Source organism: Hyperoodon ampullatus (genome assembly GCF_949752795.1).
Source record: "Hyperoodon ampullatus genome assembly, chromosome: 3".
In the NCBI taxonomy this organism is placed as follows: domain Eukaryota; kingdom Metazoa; phylum Chordata; class Mammalia; order Artiodactyla; family Ziphiidae; genus Hyperoodon; species Hyperoodon ampullatus.
The window spans coordinates 175,084,804-175,108,486 of NC_136916.1; the positions used below are offsets into that span (position 1 = coordinate 175,084,804).

Below are 23,683 nucleotides of genomic sequence, written 5' to 3' on the forward strand. Positions count from 1 at the left end.
GATGCCTCCCCACCTCTCAGCTGGGCCATTAGCCCTCCGCACCGTCCAGACGAGCCACATCCCGCTTCGCAGAGACACCGAGGACACCAGCCTGCTTCCGTCAGAGCCCTAGCTCGCTTGGGCAGTCACGCATCGGTCCAGCCGCCTGTGCCCCCGCCATCTGCCTGGCCTGTGGTACCTGTTCTCCTCAAGCCCCCCGTCTGAGCTGGTGGGGGTGAGGGCCCGAGGTGCAGCAGGAACTCGGCAGGCGTGGGGCAGGGACGGGGGGGTGGGCAGGGTCGTGGCGGGAGCGGGGACGTGGCCCGAGGGCTGCGTGGATCTCTGCCCTCACCCCCAAAACTGGCCACTCAATGACAGGGCCCCCGGGGAAGGCTACCCCAGAGGGAGGAGCACGGCCTCACCAGGAGCCGAGCCCACTCCTGGGAAGCGCCATCTGTGGACTTGAAAACATGCTGCTTTAATTTAGGGCGTGGGCACGCCAGAGAAATCAGCTCCCTGGGCACAGGGCACCCAGCGCCGGGCCTGAAAGGGAGGGCCTGGCCTGCGGTCACCAGTCCACGTGCACACCAAGCTTCTCCAGGCTGCCACCCGTGCTTGCTGTCTCCAGGCGTGGTCTCGGGACTCCAGGGGGACAAGAACAGCAGCCTAGGGTGCGGGAACCAAATGCAGCCAAACCAGTTCTGGGCACTACACGCCCTGGGGACAGGTGACGGCCAGCCCTGCAGCAGGTGGGTGGGGCGAGGCCAGGCAGCAGAGAGCACAGGCCCTGCTCCCGCCGGGCACTGAGGCGCGGGCAGCAGGGCCAACGAGCAGCAGGGTCCGTGCACTCAGGGCGCCTACCATCGGGCTCACAGGCCGTCCTCCGCCAGCTTGCACACCCGCTTCACCCTGGCGTAGGGCCCCAAGGAGTCCTTGGACACAAAGTCCCAGAGCACCTTCACCCACGAGTAGTGCTGGGGCAGGTGGTCGTAGTACTCGGGCGCAATCTTCCGCACCTGCGGAGAGGGCACGTGGGTCAGAGGCTGCGCACAGGCACGTGCACAGCCACAGGCGCACGTGCGCGCAGGCATATGAGCACACAGACCACGTGAGCGCACAGACACATGTGAGCACACAGACCACGTAAGCACACACGCAACCCTGTCACCTCCCAGGGTACCCGTGTCCAGGCCAGCCGGGCAGGAGGCCACCCGGCGCTGCCCGAAGGCGGAGGGGCCATTCGCCGGGGCCACCAAGAGGCGCTGAGGCCCCTGCCCCAAATGGGGGTGAGGAGTTAAAATGCACACACCCCCTCCCCGGAGCCCACACCCCGAGTTTCTGATCCAGGAGCCTCGGGGTGGCCGAGTCCTGCTGAACCAAGATCACATCCACGCGCCTCGGCCCGGCGTTCGGTGCCCTCTCGGACCTGCAAACCCCTCTGACCTTGGCTCCCACCATCCTCCCACCCCGTCGCCCTCCTGCCAGCCTCAGGACTTGTCATTTCCCCCTCCAGCTCCCTGCCCCTCTCTGCACCTGACACCCTCAGCCCGCCTCCTCCAAGAAGTGCTCCAGCCTCAGCACCTACATCCACACCAACTGCAGGGGAGGCCTCCCCCTACCCCCACAGAGGACGCACCGGGTGCACAGGGCCTGCCTTATAACTGAAAAGGGGGGCCTAAGGGGGATGAGGTGACACGCACGGCAGGAACAGGGAGCCTTTGACTTGGCCTGGGAGAAGGAAGGGCTCACAGCTGACAGCAGCTGCGTCTGAGTGTCCTGGGTCAAGGTTCAGGCTCTGCTGCTTCCTGAGTCGGGGACCCCTGCTCCCTGAGCCTCTCCCTTCGCATCCATGAAATGGGTGTGATGGGCTTGAAATGCTGCGTAGGCTTGTGGTGAGGCTTCGGTGAGATGGTGCCCGGCACAGAGCGGGACCTCAGTACCGTTGGGCGTGGGGGGCGGTGCCTGCACAGCCAGGGTGGACACACAGGCCGTCAGACTCCAGTCACGTGGGCCACGGCACAAACACCTGCACACCCAGACCAGTGCTCACTTGCACTCCGGCACACGAGTGGGTGAACCTGCACTCACAGACAGGCACATGTGGACAGGCACACCTAATCACGTGCAGGAATGTGGGCACAGACACGCACACACGGTCTCGCACACTCAGACACCCTTCCCACCACCACAATCTCCAACCCCCTGTGCGCGGTCACTTCTGCTCTAACTGACCAGTGCCAGACCCGGAACAACAACAACAACAACAACTCCTCCGCCTCCCCCCTCCTCCCTCCCCCTCCCCCCTTCTTTAGAAATTCTCCAACCCAGGTCTCCCAAGACAGAGGCGCCAGCCCAGAGGCTTCCACTCTGAGGCAGCTCGGGCCAAGCCCCTTGGGTCACAAAGGGCAAGGCCCACCCTGTCCTCTCTGTGCCATGAGGGGGCCCCTGTGACAAGAAATGCGGAGGGACAGGGTCAGGAAGGGGAGGTGCTTCACTTGCAGTATCGTTACTGCTGCTCCATTTACAGAAGAGAAAGCTGAGGCACAGAGAGGGCAAGCGGCTTGCCCCAGGACACACAGCCAGCCAGTGAATAGCATAGCTGTGCTCCAATGGGTTTTCATTAAACCAAGAAGCCTGAACTGTAAAATGCCCCTTGAGCCCCTTCCCCACCCCACCCCACCCCGAATTCACCTTCCTCTTCTCCAGCCAGGCACTCCGTGTGCCAGGTGGCCTTTCCTTCTGCCCTGGGGACCCCAAGTGAGCACGTAGCCATCCCATGGTCAGCACGAGAGAAAGGCCGGAGTGTGGCCCAAAGCCCTCCCTGGGTCCCCCCACGTCCCGCTAAGGTGCCCTCGCAGCCCTGCGACCATGGCCACATACCAGGGGCAGGTTGCAGCCCGGGATGCTGGGGAAGTCGTGATGCTCCATGTGGTAGCCCACGTTGAAGGTGATCCAGTTGAGGGGCCCATAGTAGGAGTAGGTCTCGTGGCCCTTGAGGAACATGTAGTGCTCAGCCACAAAGTGGCCCGAGATGGGGTGCAGGCCCAGGCCCAGGAGGGAGCTGGCCAGCAGGTAGACCATGGGCTTGAGCCCCCAGAGGGTGAAGATGGTGGCGTTGGCCGCCAGCTGCGCCAGGGCGTTGAACACCTCCATGCGGGTCATGGCCTTGGGGTGCACGCAGAGCGGCCTCAGCGAGTAGAAGAAGGGCTGCAGCGCCAGCCAGAGCAGCTTGCGGGCCGGCGTGCAGAAGAGCCAGCCCTCGAGGCGCGTGGGCACGTCCACGTCCAGCCCGTCGCCGCCCAGGTAGCGGTGGTGATCCACGTGGTACTTCTTGAAGGAGGAGGCGTAGGGCACACCCAAGGGCAGGTTGGCGAAGACGGCAAACCAGCGGTTGTGGGCAGGGTGGCCCGTGCCGAAGGCCGTGTTGTGCGAGATGTCGTGGATGGCCAGCGTCAGCGAGTGGTTCACGCAGCCCCCGAAGGTATAGGCCCAGAAGAGCAGCCAGCGCCACGCCAGGCCCCGCACCAGCCAGCAGGCCAGCAGCTGTGCCAGCACCATCCCCAGCACCAGCCACTTGAGATGAGGGTCCGGCCGCATCAGGGCCTTGATGGCCGGGTACTTGGCTGCAGGGAGGACCGGGAGAGAAGGTGAGGGGTGCGCTGGCCGCGTGGTCCCAGATGCATGCTTCCCCTGCTCCCCCCTTAAATTTTTCCTGCCGTCTTCCCTCCCTCTCCTTTCCTCCACCATCCATTAAGCCCCCAAGCAGTGACACAGAGAGTCACTCTAAGATCTGGCACTGGGCTTTGGGCCTAGAAGCAGCCTCGCCTGTGCTCGTGCCGAGGGAGGCAGGCAGACCCGTCTCCCCCCACCACCCAGGGGGCTCTGGGGAGACTCCCCAGGGTGGGGGTCTTTGTCACCAGCCTAAACAAAGAGCAGGCGTCAGCAGGGGCCACAGAAACATAATTCCCGAAATCAAAACAGCTGCCGAGAGCTACAGGTTCAGTGCACGCGGTGCTGTGTCCGGTTGCTTGGTTGCTGCGGGCTTCCAGGGAGCCCGAGAGCCACAAGCAGACTCTTCGGGGCCCCTGGGAGGGGGCAGGGCGGCTGGGGGAGGGGAATGTGGAGGGCTCTGGCTTTGTCTTGGGTGTTTCAGTTCGTAAAACAAACAAGATCTGAAGGAAATATGATAAAATGTTGAATACGCTTATTTTGGGTGGTGGGTGTTTGTTATAGTATCTTTTGTACTTTTCTGTATTTTGTTTTACAGAAAAGGAAAAAACAATGGCAGTGGGAGTTGCCCAAGCAGGGAGGGCCTTCCCAGCCGAGGAGGAGCAGCCGGAAGAGAACAGGGTTGGGTGGGGGCCTTGGGGCAAGAGAGCAGTGCCTTCTAGAAACCTCTGCTTGGTGTGAGGGGGCTGGCAGGCTTAAGGCTGGTGAGGCAGCTGGTGCTGTATCCAGGGGCACGGAGGGACAGGGCCGGGGGGCATCACATGCTCAAGGGGACAGTCACCCTCCCACTCCAGGTCTGCTGTGTCCCTTGGTTCCCCGGCAGAGGAGACAGGCCCTCAGGTGGAGCCAGCATCCTGACACAGGGATTGGGATCCAGGCCAGCGAGGGCAGGGCTCATCCCAGACACCCTTAGGACAGTCAGTACCTGTCTCCAGTGCCTTCAGCGTCCACCCCTCCTACCCATCCAGCAGCTGGGTGGCCTCAGGCTGGCCTGTGAAGAGGGTGTCCAGGGCTGCAGCAGAGGCTGGGCCCCAAATGGAATCGGCCAGGCCAAGGTCAAATCCTGGCCTACGCTTCCCTCCTAATGACCCAGGAAGTTGCTGCCCTTTTGTGCTCAGAATGGGAAGCGTGTGACAGGGCTGCCTTCTTCCTCCCAGCCCAGAGAACTTTCTGTCAGAGCCACCCAGCAATGGAACAGGCTGCTTCATAGGTGGTGAGCTGCCTGTCCCTGGGGGTATGCAAGGAGAAACACAACAAGGGCAAGGACTTCTGCCCCAGAGGGGAGACTCAGGCTCAGAGTCTTCCTGCCCAAGCTATGGTGGTGCCACAAGCCCATCTCGAGGTCAGTCTTGATCTTGCTGTGTGGCCATGGTACATTCCCACCCTCTCTGGGCCTCTGTGTCCCAGTGTGACACAGTGTGGGCAGGATGTGCCTCACAGGGTATGTGTTCCACATACTGGTCCTGCAGCCTGATGGTGGGACAGCCTGCGTCTGCTGGAGATGCTGGGGTGGGGGGCGGTAGTCGGGGTTCCCACATCCTAGAACCTCTGCCCAGGAAGCCCACAGAATCTCCCAGGCAGCACTGACACCCCTGCTATCTACACACCAGCACTCCCACCGAGCCTTCACCTCGTCTGGCGGCTACGGTGGTTTTGGCTCCAACCAAGTGAGCAGTGGTGCTATACAGCCCTCAAGACAGCCTGCTTGGGGGGGTGGCCAAACCTCACACCCCTACCCCCCACTCCCATTCCAGCCTCCTTCCCCCTACTGCTGGGGCCACCCGCCAGGCTTCCAAGCTCGGCAAAACTGCCTGGGCCCTTTGATTCCGGGAGCTCTCCCCAAAGCTGCCGAGGACACCACCTAATCAGGTCCCGAAGGATGGTGGTCACAGCACAAGTGTCAAAGCAGAACTTGGGAAAGAGCAAGCAAGCCCAGGCCTGGCAATAAACCTCAGCCCTGATTAACAGGGGCCCAGGGGGCCACAGCATCTCCAAGGGGGTGGGAAGGGAGCAGCGTTCAGAAAGGGTTCAAATTCCAGCTCTGGATAAGGGTTATAAGAATTATAAGAGGGTTATAAGGGTTACAAGAATATATAAAGATCTCCTACAACCCAAAAACAAAGACAAGCAAAGCAACCCAATAAAAAATGAGCAAAGGACTTGAATAGATATTTCTCCAAAGATGTGCACCTGTTTCTCTAAGCACATGAAAAGATGCTCAGCAACCATCAGTCACCAGGGGTGCAGTCAGCCCGACAGTGATATCCCACCTCAGAGCCGCTAGGACGGCCAAACTCAAAAAACGGAAAATAGCAAGTGCTGACAAGGCTGCAGAGAAATGGGGGCCCTTGTTTGTATGTTGCTAGTAGGAATGGAAAATGGTGCAGCCACTGTGGAAAACAATTGGGTGGTTCCTCAAAAAGTTAAACATGGAATTACCATAAGACCCAGCAATTCCACTGCTAAATATATACCCCAAAGAATTTAATTCAGGGACACAAACAGAAACTTGCATACCCATGTTCACAGAACTACTCACAATAGCCAGAAGGTGGAAACAACCCAAGTATCTGTTAACTGATGAGCAGTTAAACAAAATATGGTCTCTCTACACAATGGAATATTATTCAGCCTTAGGAAGGAAGGAATGAAACTTCCAGTTACAAAATAAGTAGGACGTGGGGATGTAATGTCTAGAATGGCGACTGTAGTTATTAATACTGTGTTGCATATTTTAAAGTTAAGAAAGTAGATCTTGAAAGTTCTCATCAAGAACTTCTCATCCAAATAAAGAGGGAGACACAGAGAATGGACTTGAGGACTTGGGGTGGGAGGGGGAAGCTGGGGCGAAGTGAGAGTAGCGTCGACATATATACAATACCGAATGTAAAGTAGGTGGCTGGTGGGAAGCAGCCGCGTAGCACAGGGAGGTCGGCTCGATGCTTTGCGATGACCTAGAGGGGTGGGATAGGGAGGGTGGGAGGGAGGCTCAAGAGGGAGGGGTTATGGGGACATGTGTATGCATATGGCTGATTCAGTTTGTTGTGCAAGAAAAACTAACACAGTATTGTGAAGCAATTATACTCCAATAAAGGTGTATTAAAAAAAAAAGAACTTGTCATCCAAGAACTCATCAAGAAAAAAAAAATTTGTAACTGTGTATGATGACTTGTTAGGACCATTTCACAGTATTCCATATCAAATCACTGTGTTGGTGGGGGAGGGATAAATTAGGAGTTTGGGATTAAAATATACACACTACTGGGACTTCCCTGGTGGTCCAGTGGTTAAGACTCCATGCTCCCAATGCAGGGGGCCTGGGTTTGATCCCTGGTCAGGGAACTAGATCCCGCACGCTGCAACTGAGAGCCCGCATCCCACAACTAAAGATCCCGCACGCCGCAATTAAGACCTGGCACAGCCAAATAAGTAAATAAATATTTTTTTAAATATATGTACCCTGCCAATGCAGGGTACATGGGTTCGAGCCCTGGTCTGGGAAGATCCCACATGCCGCGGAGCAACTGGGCCCGTGAGCCACAACTACTGAGCCTGCGCATCTGGAGCCTGTGCTCCGCAATAAGAGAAGCTGCGATAGTGAGAAGCCCGCGCACCGCGATGAAGAGTGGCCCCCGCTTGCCACAACTAGAGAAAGCCCTCCCACAGAAACGAAGACCCAGAGCAGCAAAAATAATAAACTCCTACCCCCAACATCTTCTTTAAAAAAAAAATATATATATATATATATGTACACACTACTATACATAAAATAGATAATCAACAAGGACCTACTGTGTAGTACAGGGAACTCTACTCAATATCTTGTAATAACTTGTAATGGAAGAGAATGCAGAAAAATTATATATATATATATTTTTATATATATGTATGTATAACTGAATCACTTTGCTGTACACCTGAAACTAACACAACACTGTAAATCAACTATATTTCAATAAGAATTTTTTTTAAAAATCATTACGTTGTACACCTGAAGCTAATATAACGCTATAGGTCAATTATACCTCAATTTTAAAAGCCCTTATATTGCATTTGCTGCTTCTCTGTCACAGCGCCGGCTCCCCTAGTCCTGCTCCCAGGAACTGACTCCCAAATAAACTAGCAGCACGTCCCACCCCCCCCAAAACAAAGGCATGAAGGAGTACCGCGGGCTGCACACAACACGGATGCACCTTGAAGACATGATGCCGAGTGAAAGAAGCCAGTCAGGAAAGGCCACATACCGTACGATTCCACTTACGTGAAATATCTAGAACAGGCAAGTTCACAGAACCAGAAAGTAGAGGTTTCCAGGGCTGGGGGGCGGGGATGGGGGGGTGGGCAGTGACTGGTAATGGCTGTAGAATTTCTGTTTCGAGTCATGAAGAAGTTTTGGAACTAGTAGTGATGGCTGCACCACACCGTGAAAGTCACGAATGCCCCCAAATCACATGCTTCACACACGGTTAAAATGGCAAATTCTATGTTATCCTTTACCACAATTTTTTTTTTAAGTTAAAAAAAAAAAAATCCCAGCTCCAAGCAGGTTACGTCAGCTCCAAGGCTCGTTTCTGAACCATAAATGGGTCACTGGGAGGATGAATAGATAAGGCACGGAAAGCTCAGGCTGCCCGGCCAGGAGCAGACACCCAGATGAATCTGCGCTTTATGACGACCACCCAACAAGGTGCACCGTGAGGGCTGGCGGCCAGGATGCTGCCCGAAGACGGGGATGCCGGGGACAGCGGGGGTGGGATGAGGCTGTGTAGCGCTCTCCTCCCGGGCCTCGTGGCCCAACGGCGGCCGAGTGGGCTGTCCCTGCATTGCGTGTGGGAGGCGACTTGGCTGTCCCAGAAAGGCCAGAGGCCCCGAAGGATACTCGCTGCCCCAGGCAGGTGGAGGAAGATGCAGGGAAGGGGGTGCCAAGGCCCTGCCACCTGGAACCAGCTCACAAGGTGGAGGGAGAGCCTGGCAACTGGGGTGAGCAGAACAGGGCTCCCCAAACATGTCCAGGTCCTCCTCCCCTCACTGTGAATCGGTCAGCTTCTGAGGGACCCTGGAAGTCAGGCTGCACCCAGGGTGCTGGTCTGCCGACCTCACAACAGCAAGGAGAGCCTGGAGTATCCTGGCGGCACAGCGTCACCCCAGGCTCAGGGCAGTGGGAAAGCGACAGGAGAGGAGGTCCGGGGATGTGCAAGTCTCCACCGGCCTCGCCAGCTGTGAAGATCGAGGGGCCACGAGCCGAGGGGCGCAGGTGGCTCCAGAAGCTGGAAAGGCCAGGAAACAGATTCCTCCCTGGAGCCTCCAGAAGAAACTTCACCCAGTGGGACCCGGGTCAGACTTCTGACCTCCAGAACCGTAAGATAACAAGCGCGTTGTTTGTGGTCATTTGTCTCTGCAGCTCTAGGAAACGCACAGCAACTGGACGGGGGATGAGGAAACCCCGGGGCTCCGACAGCCCGGATGACCTCACTGCCCCATCCCTGCACTGGCCTGGCACTGGGCGACTCACATTCAACCCTGCCCCTCAAGGGCACCACTGCCTGCCAGCCTTGGCCGAGGTGGACCAGCCAACATGGCGCTTGCCCAGCCTCACCCTGCCAGGCGGGGCAAAGGAGACAAAAGGACCCCGACCTGGGGGGTTGGCCCCACTCGGGAGGGGGGCAGGGGGCAGGCCTCATCCCAGCTTGTTCCTGCTGCCAAAGGGGGTCAGAGTGAGCGGGCACACTTCAGAAGGTGGGCCTCAGTGGTGCCCAGGAAGATGCGTGATTCCACTGGGGGGCTGAGAGGCCTGAGGGGGTGGGAATCCAGCAGCCACAGTGAGGTGGAGCAGGGGAGGATAGAAGTGTCTTCACGATGCCAGGGCAAGAAGGATGTGCCCGCAACCCAGCCTTCAGGAATGTTCTCGCCCAGCGCCCAGGAAAGCACATGCAGAGTTCCCGAACATTTGCATACCTGAATGTCAGGTCGGGACCACAGGCTGCAGGGCTCCATCAGCCTCCCGCCCACCAGAGGTGGCCTCTGGACACCAGCTTCGCCCCTTGGGCAACCAAGGGCGGGCCCTCACCTGCCCAGGCACACCTGGGAGCTCAGCCAGGCAGCCAGAGGCCACCAGCCTCCACAGGGCGAGTCTCTCCATCTTCCCCTTGGAAGGAGGCCAGGCCTGCGACAGGCCACACCTGCACCAGGTGAGCACAGACCGGCAAGCCAGCAGGGACAAGCACCCCAGCTCAGGGATCCAGGCCAGCAAACAGGCCACTCCCGTACCCCTCAGAGGCAAGGGCAGTGACAGAGCCCAGCAGCTGTGACCTTGGATGGTGGGCCTCTGGTGCCCCGTCTGTCATACAAGGCCAGTAAGTCGTGCATGAGTGGAAGCAAAGGAGAACATCCTGGGGCATCCCTTCCTCCTTTCCTGGCAGTTTCCCAGGGACTCAGCTGCCCTCAGCTCGGGTGCGGCCTCAACACAGCCTGGGGTGCCTGGTCCCCAGCCCCTCACCCTGGCCGACTGGGCAGACCACAGCACTGCCCCAGCCTAGGTCTCCACATCTGGGAAATGGGGCTGACACCCCGACCTGCCCATCCAGGCTCTGGTGAGGCTGGGATGACAGCTCTGAGCCCTGGGAGCTGTTACTACTGTTGTTATTAAATACAGTTTTCTGATCTGAGAGTAAAAAACATCCCATTTCTGACCTTTGGGGCTGTGGGCCGATCTTGGAGGTGATCTGGTCCCAGGCTTGCTTTAACCTATGAGAAAAGGCCCCATGCTCCCTGGCCACGATAGTCACTGGGCCCAGCCATCCTGCTGGAAGCAACGGAAAAAGGCGGCCAACGCACAAGCTGGATGCTGGGCAGCTCCGGGGCGATCCCGAGAAGGGGCCAAGCTCTTAAGCTCCAGATCACCCCCACCCTGTCCGGAGGCCCTGTCCAGACCACAGTGAGGGGAGGAGGAGCCCCAGCAAGCCAGGCAAGCCAAAAACGGGGGCTCAGACAGAGGCCAGGGGGCCAGGAGCCCAGCGGATTCCATGGGTGGCGTGGCTCGGAGACCTCGCTGAATACCCCTGGCCTTCAGCGGAGACCCCAGGAAGGCGCCATCTAAGCAGTGGGGCCCCTCTGGACCCACCCCAGCCGCGCTGGTGAGCAGGTCAGGCTGGTTCACCAGCTCAGCTACCGCCTGCTGGACGAAGACTCCAGCTTCACTGAAGCGAAACAGCAAACATCGAACCTTTTCAATTCCAGGGCTTCCGGGTCCCTGAGGAGGTGGGAGGCCTAGAGGCCTCCCTGAGAAGATGCTGTGGGGCCCTCCAGCCAGGCAGGCCTAATGAGGTCACTGGGTGCAGTCGGGCTTGGGATAAATGGAGCCGTGGGCTTGGGGGTGCCCAGCTGCCAGGGGTCAAGGAGGGTCACGGCAAGGAAGGCCGGACTTAGCAAGGCCCTGGGGGCCCCAGCAAGAAGCTTTTCAGCAGGAGGCGAGGTGAGAAGGTGAGGCCAAGCGTAGGCCTGGGGAGGGAGGGCTGGCTCGGGGGGTGAGATGGGAGAGACTGGGGCCAGCGGATTGCAGAAGGACAGAGATGGGGGGCGGGGGTCGCGGAGAAGGCCAGGGGGTGCTGGCCTGACGGGGGTGCTGGCCTGACAGGGGGTGCTGGCCTCACAGAGGGGCGCCTCTTCTGGGGCTCAGGGATGAGGCTGGGGAGGGGAAAGCTGCTGGCTCCATGTTCTCTGGGCCCCAGGAGAGGTGGGATGCCCAGGAGGAGGGCGAGAGTGCCCTGGCAGCCCCACGAGGAGCCCTCCGGGCCTGGCTGAACACCCAAACCTGGCCCAGCCTGACCAGGCTCTGCCCCCCGGGGGATCTGAGCTGATGTCGGGGGGAGCCCTGCTCGCTCAGGCCTCCAGCACAGAGCACCAGAGAAGCTGGGTTAGGACACTCACGCCTCAGGGGCTCTCTGCTCCAGTGGGGCAGCCTGGAGCCCACATGGACGGCCACATGGAACCGGAGACAAACAGACCCATGCGAATGGCCTTCCAGCAGCAGCCTGGGCGGGGCCCAAGGCAGCTGCCCACGAAAACAACCATTGCTAGAAGTCACACTGTCCAGGCATGACACAGAATGGAGGGGCGGAGGCCCAGGGAAGGGTCTGACAAGGCAGGGCAAGGCCGACAGAGCCAAGACTTGACCTCAGGACCCCCCGACTTCAGGCCCGCGGGATGCGGCCGCAGCCCGGGGGTGGACGTGGTGCTCAGCAGGTGAAACGTGCCCGGCATCTGACACACACTCGTGCAGCCCTCACCACCCTGCCTGGGAGGGGACCGTCCCCCCATCTTAGAGATGAGCATGCAGAGCTTCCACCACATGGTGAAACGACCTAATTTTCCACTGGCTCCTCCAGAGTCCACAGGGATTCCTCAGCCCCGAGAGGACCTGTTTCCTGGAGCTGGGCTACGTCATCAGGGCTGAGCGCCCAGAGAAAATCCTGGGTCCCAGTTCAAGAGAGCCTCACTGCAGCCTGGCTCAGTCCCACTGCTGCGTGCCCTTGGGCCAGCCCCTGTCCCTCTCTGGGCCAGCTTCCTCACTCTCCGTCCCTAAGGCACCCACTCTGACAACCCTGGGCTGTGAGGACCTGGAGATGGGGTCTTCCCCAGGGCACATGGGCCTCGGGTGGACAACAGAGAGGAGGCCGCAGGCCCCGAGGTGTTGGGGAGCTTGGCTCCAGCAGATGTGAACATTTCCATGCATTACATATATTTACATACGTGGCGGACTTGTTCATGAGGACCCAGAGGGCTCAGGAGAGGAGCCTGCCAGAGGGAAGCAGCCTGACCCCAACGCCCTACACTGACCCCACAGAACAGTCTACCCGTGGACACCTGGTTATTCCCAGAAGCCTTCCTGACAAATCCTGCTGTGCCACGCGTGGTGGGGAGGAAACGGCAGACACAGGCAGCCAGGCAGGGGGGGCTGCCAGGCCCTCGCCCTCCACGGGGAGCAAGACCCCCCACGCAGCCCCTGCTGACCGTCCCCGATGAGGTCCCTTCTCGCCGGCCTCCTCCAGGGCTCCCAGGAGCACACGGGGCTTCTCCCCACTCTGGATCCTCCACACACCTGGGCCGGGCACCATCTAGGGCTAGATACCCTGACCGCTTCCCCAGGGAGGTCAGGTGCCACCGCAGGACAGTCCCGCTGGCTCCAGGGGGGCCTCGTCACCGCCTTTCACCACCAAGCGCCCTCCAGCCTGAATATTCCATCGTGTCGGTCAGCTCGCTGTGCCCACCTGCCTCCGGCGCCTGTCTGACCCTGTCCCGCCACAAGCCGTGCGGAGCACCTTCGCTCTCCCCCCAGCGGCTGAGCCCCTGTTCTCTGACAGCTTCTACAGCAAAGGCGCCCAAGGCCTCTTCACCCCCTCCTTCCTGAACGGCCCCCCTGCAGCTCCGGCCCCGGGGCTTCCTAAGCCGCCTGCCCTGCCCCGCCTCGCCCCCTCCTTTCCGGTTTCGGAGCCCAGAGGCAAGCCTAAGCCTGGCTGGTCAGTGTGGGCGGTGCTCCGGGGGCACCGGGGAAGCGGCCCAAAGTGCCTTCAGGAATCACTCACCCACCTCCTGCCCAACCTGCTCTTGATTCCCGGACAAATATTTGCCGAAGGTCTGGGCCGAGCCAGCCCCAGGCCCCAGAGGCGGGAGGGGCTCGCAGGCTCAGGGCGGGTGGGAGGCACACATGCGGGACACACGTGCGGGGCACAGTGGTGTGTCCCGACTAGGACGGGCTTAGACAGGACACACACACCGAGTCCCGTGACGCTCGAGCCGAAACTCGAGGGATGAGGAGTGGCTCTAAGGATACAGGGTGGGCTGCCGAGTGACTGCAAGTGGTCCTAGGGACCGCCGGGGTGAGGGGAAATCTCTAAAACTAGACTGTGTAACGTCACTAAAAAATCACTGGACTGTGCCTTTAAAATGAGTGAATTTTATGGCATGTAAATCACACCTCATAAAAGCTGGTACGAATTAAAGAATGTGGATTAGAAGCAGGCCAGGTGGAAGGCACAGCACACACATCAGTACGGAGGCCGGAAAGAATGAGAGGAAGGGGCCACGTGAGCTAGTGACTGCCCGTGGGTCACGTGCCAGGGAGGACAGGAGGGGGACAGGCTCTCTTCAGGTCCCGGGTGGAGAAGAGGGTGGAACAGAGGTGCAGGCCGGAGTCACCAAGTTAGAGCCCCGTCCTAACCCCAACCAGGCTGGGGGACCTTAGGCAAGGGGCCTAACTTCCCAGGGTCCTGCCCTGCATTAAAAAAAACGCAAATGTCTGTAAGGCCAAAAAAAAAAAAGGTCGGGGAGAAACTAAACGAATGAAAAAAATGTTCCAGGACTTCCCTGGTGGTCCAGTGGTTAAGACTCCATGCTTCCAATGCAGGGGTGCGGGTTCAATCCCTGGTCAGGGAACTAAGTTTCCACATGATGTGCAGTGTGCACCCTGCCTCAAGAAAAAAAAAAAGTTCCAAGTGAAAAGACAAAGGACAGACATGGGAAGATTCTTGTTACATGTGGCAAAAGCAGGGCCACCACAAGTCATGTATAAAAGACTCCTACGGATCCAGGAAAAGGGCTCCTCCGATAGAAAAAGCACATGAGTCGAAAATTCACATAAGGAGAAAGACAGTGAAATCATGGAAGAAACACTCAGCCTCACTAATCAGCTCAGAAATGCCAATTAAAACGGGATGTCTCAGGACTTTCCTGGTGGTCCAGTGCCTGGGACTCTGTGCTCCCAATACAGGGGGCTGATGTTCAATCCCCGGTCAAGGAACTAGATCCCAGAGGCCGCAACTAAGAGTTCGCATGCCACAACTAAAGATCCAACGTGTCCACAACTAAAAAGATCCAGTGTGCGGCTACTAAAGATCCTGCGTGCCAACTAAGACCCAGCACAGCCAAATAAATAAATAGATAAATAGATATTAGGGGGGAAAAAAAAAACAACGGGATGTCTCCCTGCTCTCCAGCTGGCAAGGATTAAACCGTGTGCTCTGAGCTGTGGCTGACAGGTCCCTGGCACCTCTGGAGGGAGGGAAACCCTGCGACGGTCGTGGCAGCTTGGACTAGAGATACTCAAGCTTTGGCAGGTGCCTACTGCCTCACTCAGCCTCACTGGGAAGGGCACTGGTGGAGGTGGGCCCGGCCCTGCCCTTGGGAAGCTCAGAGTTGAGTGGGAGAGTCAGACAAAGCTATCACCCCACAAATCAATGTAGAATTACAGATGGGAGCAAAGGTCACAAGGTAACAGTGGACAGCACCCCACAGAAGAATAAGGGAGGAATAGCTGGACGGCAGAGACGGGGGTGGACTGTGGTGTGGGCAACCAGCCTATGCCTGCCGCTGTCAAGCGCCCAAATATACTGCTCTCTCCCCAACTCTGTGGGCAGCGATGCATGTTGGTAGTTTGAAATTGGCCATGATGGAAATAGCTATAAAAATTGGCAAATGCCAATTTGCGAATCAGGGTCTTTTGTTCCCTCCAGATATTCAGTTGATTGTTTAATATTTCCCAGCATACCGTGTGTGAGGGCACGCGCTGTTAGACAGTGTTTCTGAGAAAGGGACATTTAGGCTGAGACCTGAAGGATGCATAGGAGTTCCATAGACAAAGAGTAGAGAAAAAGAATTCAAGCAGAGGAAACAGCATTTGCAAAAGCCATGAAGTAGGAAATGGGCAGATGGCGGGTATATTCCACCAAGTGGCTAGAGAGCAGAAAGTAAGGAGAGAGGGCAGGGGCCAGAGCATGGGGGTGCCAATACACAGAGCAGAGATGAGATCTTAGGAAGGGAAGCCCTTGGAGGATTCAAGCCAGGGAGGACACAGTCAGCTCAAATAGGGTCCTAGAGGGACTCCCTGGTGGTCCAGTGGGTAAGACGCCATGCTCCCAATTCAGGGGCCTGGGTTCAATCCCTGGTCAGGGCACTAGATCCCACATGCCGCAACTAAGACCCAGATAAATAAATAAATATTTAAAAAAAAAATAGGGTCCCAGGGATCACCTATTGTCTGTGCTGCTGTGCGCCCATGCACCCGGCACCCCTCCCTCCCCACCCAACTTAGGATCACAGCACCCCTTTCTCAGAGAGCTGCAACTCTCTGACGTCACAACGTGATACCGTGTCGCTTGCCCATCACAGCCCCCCGCCCACTGGCCAATCAGAGGACTCACAGCTCTGGCCAGAGATGAGCTGGCTCAAGGGGAGGATGGGCTGGCTACTCAGGGCAGAAGGGGAGAGAGGCACCTCTCTCTCTTCTGTGGGCATCTCAGAGCTGGGTGGACACCGGCTGCAGCCCGCCTGGAGGACGAGGAGAAGGCTGACTGCAGCAAGGACAGGGGCGGGAGAGAGTGGCCATGTGGCTGGCCGGCCCTCCACCCCTGGCTCCAGCATCTCTGTGGCTGGGTGAGGAGCCTCCACGGATGCACCTGAGAGCGTCGGCCAGTTCTGTTCTGGATTTTACCACTCACCACTCAGAGACCCCTGCGCCCACCCCAGGGCCTTTTGTGAGCAAACCATCCAACAACTGCCAGAATCTCACTTCCTTGCTTTCCTTTGATTATTTGATTTTCTTTTTCCTTATGAAAGGGCACATACATGGTAAAACACACAAAAAATCACAAAGCTATTTGTTTTTGAAAAGACAAATTCAAACCCTGCTTCTTATTCCACTGGGCACACCTGGCTTGGACTCTGATCTCCAATGTGACCAGAGTCTCGCCGGCTCCGTTCCTGCCCTCGCAGCACAGGGAGCCTCAGCCCTGGCCTGCAAGGCACGTCCCCATCAAGGCAGGATCTGGAGATGGACTTTGGTCCCACACGAAGAGCACGGCAACCAGCTCTACGCGAGGACTTCCTGGGTTCTGACTTCAAGATTAGGATCTTTGAGCATCCAGTGGCCCCCCAGGAGCTTGGTGTGGGCCACAGCAGCCAGCTGGCTGGGACTGGAGCACATCCCTGCTTGAATACCAACTTGGCCTCTGTGGCCACTGAGCTGTGTGGCCCTAGGCAAGTCACTTCCGCTCCCTGAGCCCCACTCTGGGGCCTCCTCTGTAAAGACAGGCTGACGGTTACACATAGGATTTCCCTCAGGCTGGGAACAGCACAAGCTTCAGGAAAACAGAGATGGAAAGGCGTTGCCTGTCCTTGGGGAAAACACGGGCCTTTCTACAAGAGGTAATAATTATTGTCGCAGCTAACATTTTGTTGAGTGAGTGCTGGGCTAAGCATGAACACCACCTCATATAATCTGCACAACAGGGACTTCCTTGGTGGCACAGTGTTTAAGACTCTGCGCTCCCAGTGCAGGGGGCCCAGGTTCCATCCCTGGTTGGGGAACTAGATCCCACATGCATGCCGCAACTAAGAGTTTGCCTGCCGCAGCTAAGGAGCCAACCAGCCACAACTAAGACCTGTTGCAACCAAATAAATAAATAAATATTTTAAAAATAAATAAATAAAAGTGATATTTTTTTAAAAATCTGCACAACAACTCCTAAAGAAAGTGCTACAATTCACCCCTTTTAACTCAATCAAACCTCAGTTTCCTCATCTGCTTATTGACTTGCCCAGGGTCACATGACTAATGAGTGGGTGTTGTCCTTGCCAGGAGATCAGCTCACAGACAAGGTCTAGAGCCATGGAACGTGCCCCAGAGAGATAAGGACCCGATGGGCTGGAGCAGTGGAGGGGAATCCCCCTGAAGCACCCTCCCCTGGCCCAGGCTTGGGGGGGAGGGAGGGTAATTCCCACAGGAGGGAGAGCTGAGCAAGAGCGAGTGGGGCAGGGTAGCAGGGAAGGTCCCCCAGGCGGAGGACAGCGCGCACACACGCCCGAGAGGGAGGGGGGATGGCACGTTCCAAGTTCGTTAGCTCAAAACTGGACGCGGGGGGAGGAATCCACAGCACCCAGTGCACAGAGGGAAGCTGCAAAGCTCCCTGGAGAGTCAGCCCTTGAGAACTGGTGCTGTCCCCACCCTGACCCAAGTCACCTCCCTCTCCTCCAAGTCTTCCAGGCTTCCCAGCCACCCTGTCCAGGATGCTTCCTGGATTGGTTCCAGGGTCCGTGGCTTCCCTCGAGAGACAGATCATTCTCCATGTCCTGGCGTGCTGGGTACCAGAGTGAGCACCTTCTCACCCAAGCTCTCCTTTTATCCTCATACCCACTCCTCCAGAAAGGATGATGGTGCCCATTATGCAGATTGGGAAAGTAAGTCTGCAACCCAGAATGTCTGGATCCCTCCAGGCAGCTCTATGGGTCAGGATACATCCCGCAGCCTTCTCCACCTGGGGCCAGGTGCCAGGGGGAGGCGGGGGACAGCCAGGGGAGGGGAAGGAAACACAGCCCTGCCTTGAAACTGCTGAGAGACAGCAGCCGAGATGCCTGTGCTCTGTGGGGGAGGGAGGACCAGATGATCACCAAGTGCCCTCTGAGCCACCTGCAGGAAGTTCGCAGGCGTAAATAGTGCTGGGTTATTGCTTACCTCACAGGAGAAAACCACAGACGTTACAGACCCACCCAGGGGTCTCTAGGCCCTGAACCCCCAGCAAAAGCAGGGCACAGTCATACACTAACCACTCAGTGCATCCGGTGTCTGAAAGGTAATAGGACAGATATTTCCCTAGCCTTGGGGTGGGGCGGGAAGACGCCAAAGGGAAAATTCTAAAGAAAAAAAAGCCAACCTATTCAAATGCATTTAAAAAAAACAAAAAAGCTTTTGTGACTATAAAGGGAAAAAGATTTGCAGTGTATAAGACAAAGGGTTAAAAGCCTCTATACAAAGAGCTCTAACACCAACAAGCAAAAGACCAAGCCAAGAGAAAAAAAAAATTTAAATGGCCAATTAAACATTGAAACCAATCATCAAATTAAAAATTAAACCCATAATGAAATGGTTTTGTCAATCTGCTTGGTAAAAATTAAAAACGTTTGCCAACCCCAGGTGTAGGCGAGGGTGTGGTGAAATGGCGACGGATTCTGGGGCAGGGGAACGTGTCCACCCTGCTGGAAGCTGGCCCGGCACTGCAAAGGCGATTTGGTGGCACCTAGTAAAAGCTGCTCTGGAGGTGCGAGCCCTTTAACCCCTAATTGCAGGTAAAGGACTGTACATCCTGGGTCTTCCTGAGAGACGGATGGAGCCCATCAGGATGGGTGAATCCAAAGGATGGGTGACCACGTAGGTAAAAATGACCTCCCGGGACACTAAACGACAGAGAGGGGGGCCACCGTGTATTAGGCTATAAAATAAAAGGACAGACTCTTTGGTGCAGTCTTTGTTTTTAAAAAACTTGTCTCTCTGCTTCAGCGTTTGCTTCCTTCGAGGCGCTCATTCTGCCCTAAACTCCGGGATTGGGGGGTGGGCTTGGCGGCTTCTCCTGCTGGGCCGCCGGGACCCCGGCGCCCAGCGCACATCGGAGCCCGGGGTGCGGTGGAGGACAGGTGGCTGCGGAGCTGCCTTCGAAGGCGGGGCGGCGCATCCCGTACAAAGACAGTCCCTGGGGCCGACCTCTGCGCTTCGACCTCTCCCCAGAGCTCGAGCCCTGGTCCCGGCCCTGGGAGTGGCTCGCGTCCCACAGCCAGGATGGAGCAGCTGAGACGCGCTCCCCTGACGCGCGGATCTGCGCTGGGATCCTCGGGTCTTAGATCCCAGGACAGAGGCAGAGACGCGAGGGGACCTCCAGGCCGGAGCTGGGGACCCTCAGGAACCCCGAGCCGGGGACGCTGAGGGAGGGGGGGAGTGGCGCTCCTACCCTCTCTGGAGCAGAGGTAGGGGAGGGCCTGCTAGGCATCCGGGCCGCAGGAGCGACCCCCTGGGCTCGGGCTGGCCCAGGACACCAGACGGCCCCAGGGCTGTCCCCACCTGGGGCCCGAGCTCACCGAGCATCTCCTTGCGCCGCTGCGTGTGCGGCTGGTCCGTGTAGACCCACTCGAAGTCGCTGCGGCCCGCGCTGTTGCCCATGGTGGGGCCGGGAGCGCGGCTCAGGGCTCGGCTCCCCTCCACCTGTCTCCCTGCTCTGCGCGAGGACCAGTTCGGGCTCTGGGCAGGGCCTCCGGGGGCGGGGCCTCCGGGGGCGGGGCCGGGAGCGCCACTGCCACCAGACATGGGCCCGGCCTTGTGTCCGGGGCAGAGGCGGGTCCCCTGGGCTCTCGGAGCCTCAGTTACCTCGGTTGGAAAATGAGACTGTTAGGACGCAACCCGTGCAGAGTCCCCGGACCCCACGTTGTGTGGCGACGCCCCGTTCCCTCGGTTTCACTGAGGCGCACCCCCCGCGGCTGAGCACCAGTTCTCTCCGTGGCCCAGGGCCACTCGCGCTCCTGCCACCCCTGCCCCTACAGACCCGCCGGTGAAAGCGCCCACCTGGCACGGGGCAGGGGTTGGAGGGTAGAGATTAAATGGATGCCACAGTGCTGGTAAACAGAAGGGGCTCGGGAAAGGTTCGCCACAGCGATTCTCCCTTCCCCTACCCACTCCTTTCATGCAATAAGGCAGAGGACAATGAGGTGTCTGCAGGTTCGAGGGAGTCAGTCAGCCCCACCCCTGCCTTCAGGGAAATCGAGCGACAGGGACACAGGCATGGAAGAGGCCTATTAATGACTCAGGGTGATACGTGCTATGACACAGGTAGGTCCTGGGACAGCTAAGGTTCAGTAGAGGGGTCTTTTGTATTAGGCTTCAAAGGATGAGTAGGAGTTCAACAGCTAAAGGAGGGCAAGGGCATTGGTGGTAGAGGGAACAGAAGCTGCAAAGGCTGGGACTTGGAAGAATCCAAAACTGTCAGAATGGAGAGTCTGCTTTGTGGGGAGTGGGGGCACAGGGCCCCTCACTTCACCTTCTCAGGGATTCCTCCCAGCCTCCTCTTGCTTCTTTGGAGCTTTGTATCGTGTACCTCGTGTACCTGGAGCCCAGCCTGTAGGAGCTGCCTAGGTAGCAGACTGGCCTGGCAGCCAGAGGTACCACAAGGTGGGCAGGTAATAATGGTGAGCCTCCCTCCAGTCTCCCGCAAGTCTGTGGGCCAGGGCCAAAGGCAGTCCTGTCGTGAGACGGGAAGGAAGGCAACTGGGTGTGGGCATCTGGTGGCAGCCAGCCACCTGCCCCTGAGTCAAGGGTAGGAAAATGGGCCAACAGAGAGGCTGGATTCCCTGTCCAACAGGGAGACGCTTAGAGCCTAGGGTTGCCACCACCCCTTGCACCACCTAACAGTGTCGCCTACCTGGCTTGCACACCTCTAGGAATGGAGAACTCAGCACTCCCCAGAGCAACCTGCTCTATTCACAGCCAGAGGGACCCTCAGAAGTCGTCCCAGCGGCTGCCACTTTACAGATGGGTAAACCGAGGCTCAGAGATGAAGGGGGCCTCAGAATAAGCAGAAGAGCTGGGACAGGCCCCTGATCTTTGACTTTAAAAGCCCAAAGTCAGAGTGTCAGCCCTGTGTTACAACCAGTGAGATCTGGGTCCCAGCTCTGCCCTCTGGGGCACCACCATGCCTGCCAGCTCCCTCTGCCCAGGATGGAGATCAGCAAACCACTCAGAGATCGACCCCAGGACTCATATGTCCAGGTGAAACTAGCCCAATGGCTTCATTTTACAGATGAGAAAATTGAGGCCAAAGAGGGGACAAGTCAAAGGACAGACGGGAGGGAGACCTGAGAGTGGAATAAAAGTTCATGACTTCCAATCAGCTGCCATGGCCAAGTAATCCCCAATTCCCTGAGGTCGGCTTGGACCACAGAAACTCGGCTTCAAGATGATGAACCCACTCAGAGCACATGGGCTAGTCTCCCCACAAGGTCCCTGGTCCTAGAAATGAAAGAAACTGCATATTCATTTGTAATGTGGTGTCCTGGGTGGGATCCTGGACCAGAAAATGGGCAGTACGTAAAAACTAAGGGAATCTGAATAAACTATGGGCTTTAGTTAATAATAATGTATGAATATTTGGTTAATTCCTTGTGTATTAGATTATAATATATCCCTATATTTTAAGATAGTAAAATAAAGAGAATTGGGTGTGGAAGCTGTGGAACCATCAATACTATCTTCACAGTTTTTCTGTAAATCTAAACCAGATGTTAAAGTTTATTTTAAAAATGAAGCGGGGCTTCCCTGGTGGCGCAGTGGTTAGGAATCTGCCTGCCAATGCAGGGGACATGGGTTCGAGCCCTGGTCCGGGAAGATCTCACATGCCGCGGAGCAACTAAGCCTGTGTGCCACAACTACTGAGCCTGTGCTCTAGAGCCCGCGAGCCACAGCTACTGAGCCCACGTGCCACAACTACCGAAGCCCGCGCACCTACAGCCTGTGCTCCGCAACAAGAGAAGCCACTGCAATGAGAAGCCCGCACACCACAACGAAGAGTAGCCCCCGCTCACTGCAACTAGAGAAAGCCCACACTCAGCAACAAAGACCCAACACAGCCATAAATAAATAAATATTTCTTAAAAAAAAAAAATTAAAGTGAAGTGTATGGACTTCCCTGGTGGTCCAGTGGTTAAGACTCAGCACTTCCACTGCAGGGGTCACAGGTTCAATCCCTGGTCGGGGAACTAAGATCCCGCATGTAACAGGGTGTAGCCAAAAAATAAAAATAAAATTAAAATGAAGTGTTTAAAATGTACATATGTACAGATACATACATGCATAGGTACATGCATAGGTACATACATATGTATACAGATACATATATATATGTGTGTGTGTGTGTGTATATATATATATGTAGTCGTTGTTAAATCCCTAACAATCTTGGAAAACAGGGACTTTTGTGGATGGAAACCGAGAGGAACCCAACAAGGCCAACCACTCTTCCATGACTCCTGCACACCCTCCACTCCCCCACTTCCCCTAAGCTGGGTACCAGCCCCAGTAGGCAGGGTTCACTGACCCCCAGGAGGGACCCTGATCGGAGACTCTTGGTCAGGGTGCTCTGGTGTCTTCAGCTGCCTGTGAGAAGCAGGAAGCACCTACGCCCAGAAGTCTTGACTATAGTGTTTGCTGCCCCAGCAGAAAGTCCTCTCCTGCCCCATGTTTGCAGAAAACAGGCCAGAATGCATTCCACACAGCACCTCCCAGCCCTCCCCAAAGCCAGCTGAGTCTAACAGCCCGTGACCCAGAGCCGGCCAACGTCGGAGAGAAATCACTCCACGATAAAGGGCAACCACCCCAAGAATGGGAGGAACTTCACACCTGGGAAAACAGAACTGGACTGAGGAATGAGAGTAACATCTCCCAGGAGACATAAAGGGCTATTCCAACCTATTAAAATAAACAAACACACCAGAGGTGGGCAGGTATGTATTGCTTCTTTAAAAAAAAAAAAAAAAAAGGGCTTCCCTGGTGGCGCAGTGGTTGAGAGTCTGCCTGCCGATGCAGGGGACGCGGATTCGTGCCCCTGTCTGGGAGGATCCCACATGCCGTGGAGCGGCTGGGCCCGTGAGCCATGGCCGCTGAGCCTGCGTGTCCGGAGCCTGTGCTCCGCAATGGGAGAGGCCACAGCAGTGAGAGGCCCGCATACCGAAAAAAAAAAAAACCTTCAGGACTTCCCTGGTGGTCCAATGGTTAAGAATCCTCACTTCCACCACAGGGGGCACAGGTTCAATCCCTGGTTGGGGAACTAAGATCCCACTTGCCACATGGGGCAGCCACAGGAGAAAAAAAAAACCTCTACTGAAATGAGAGGGACTTCCCTGGTGGTGCAGTGGTTAAGAATCCGTCTGCCAATGCAGGAGACAAGGGTTCGAGCCCTGGTCTGGGAAGATCCCACATGCCACGGAGCAACTAAGCCCGTGCACCACAACTACTGAGCTTGCACTCTAGAGCCCGTGAGCCACAACTACTGAGCCCGCATGCCACAACTACTGAAGCCCGCATGCCTAGAGCCCATGCTTCACAACAAGAGAAGCCACCGCAATGAGAAGCCCATGCACCACAACAAACAGTAGCCCCAACTCACCGCAA

General features: G+C 57.0%; 1 protein-coding gene across 1 annotated transcript; it reads right to left on the reverse strand.

Annotated features, from left to right (window-relative positions):
- Positions 1-446: 446 nt before the first annotated feature.
- DEGS2 (delta 4-desaturase, sphingolipid 2) lies at positions 447-19,687 on the reverse strand (the record flags this gene model as incomplete). The annotated part of the gene is made up of 3 exons (XM_079699509.1): positions 447-995; positions 2,860-3,602; positions 19,606-19,687. The coding sequence occupies 3 exons, from the start codon at positions 19,685-19,687 to the stop codon at positions 849-851; spliced, it is 972 nt and encodes a 323-aa protein (XP_079555635.1). The 3' UTR covers positions 447-848.
- Positions 19,688-23,683: the final 3,996 nt, after the last annotated feature.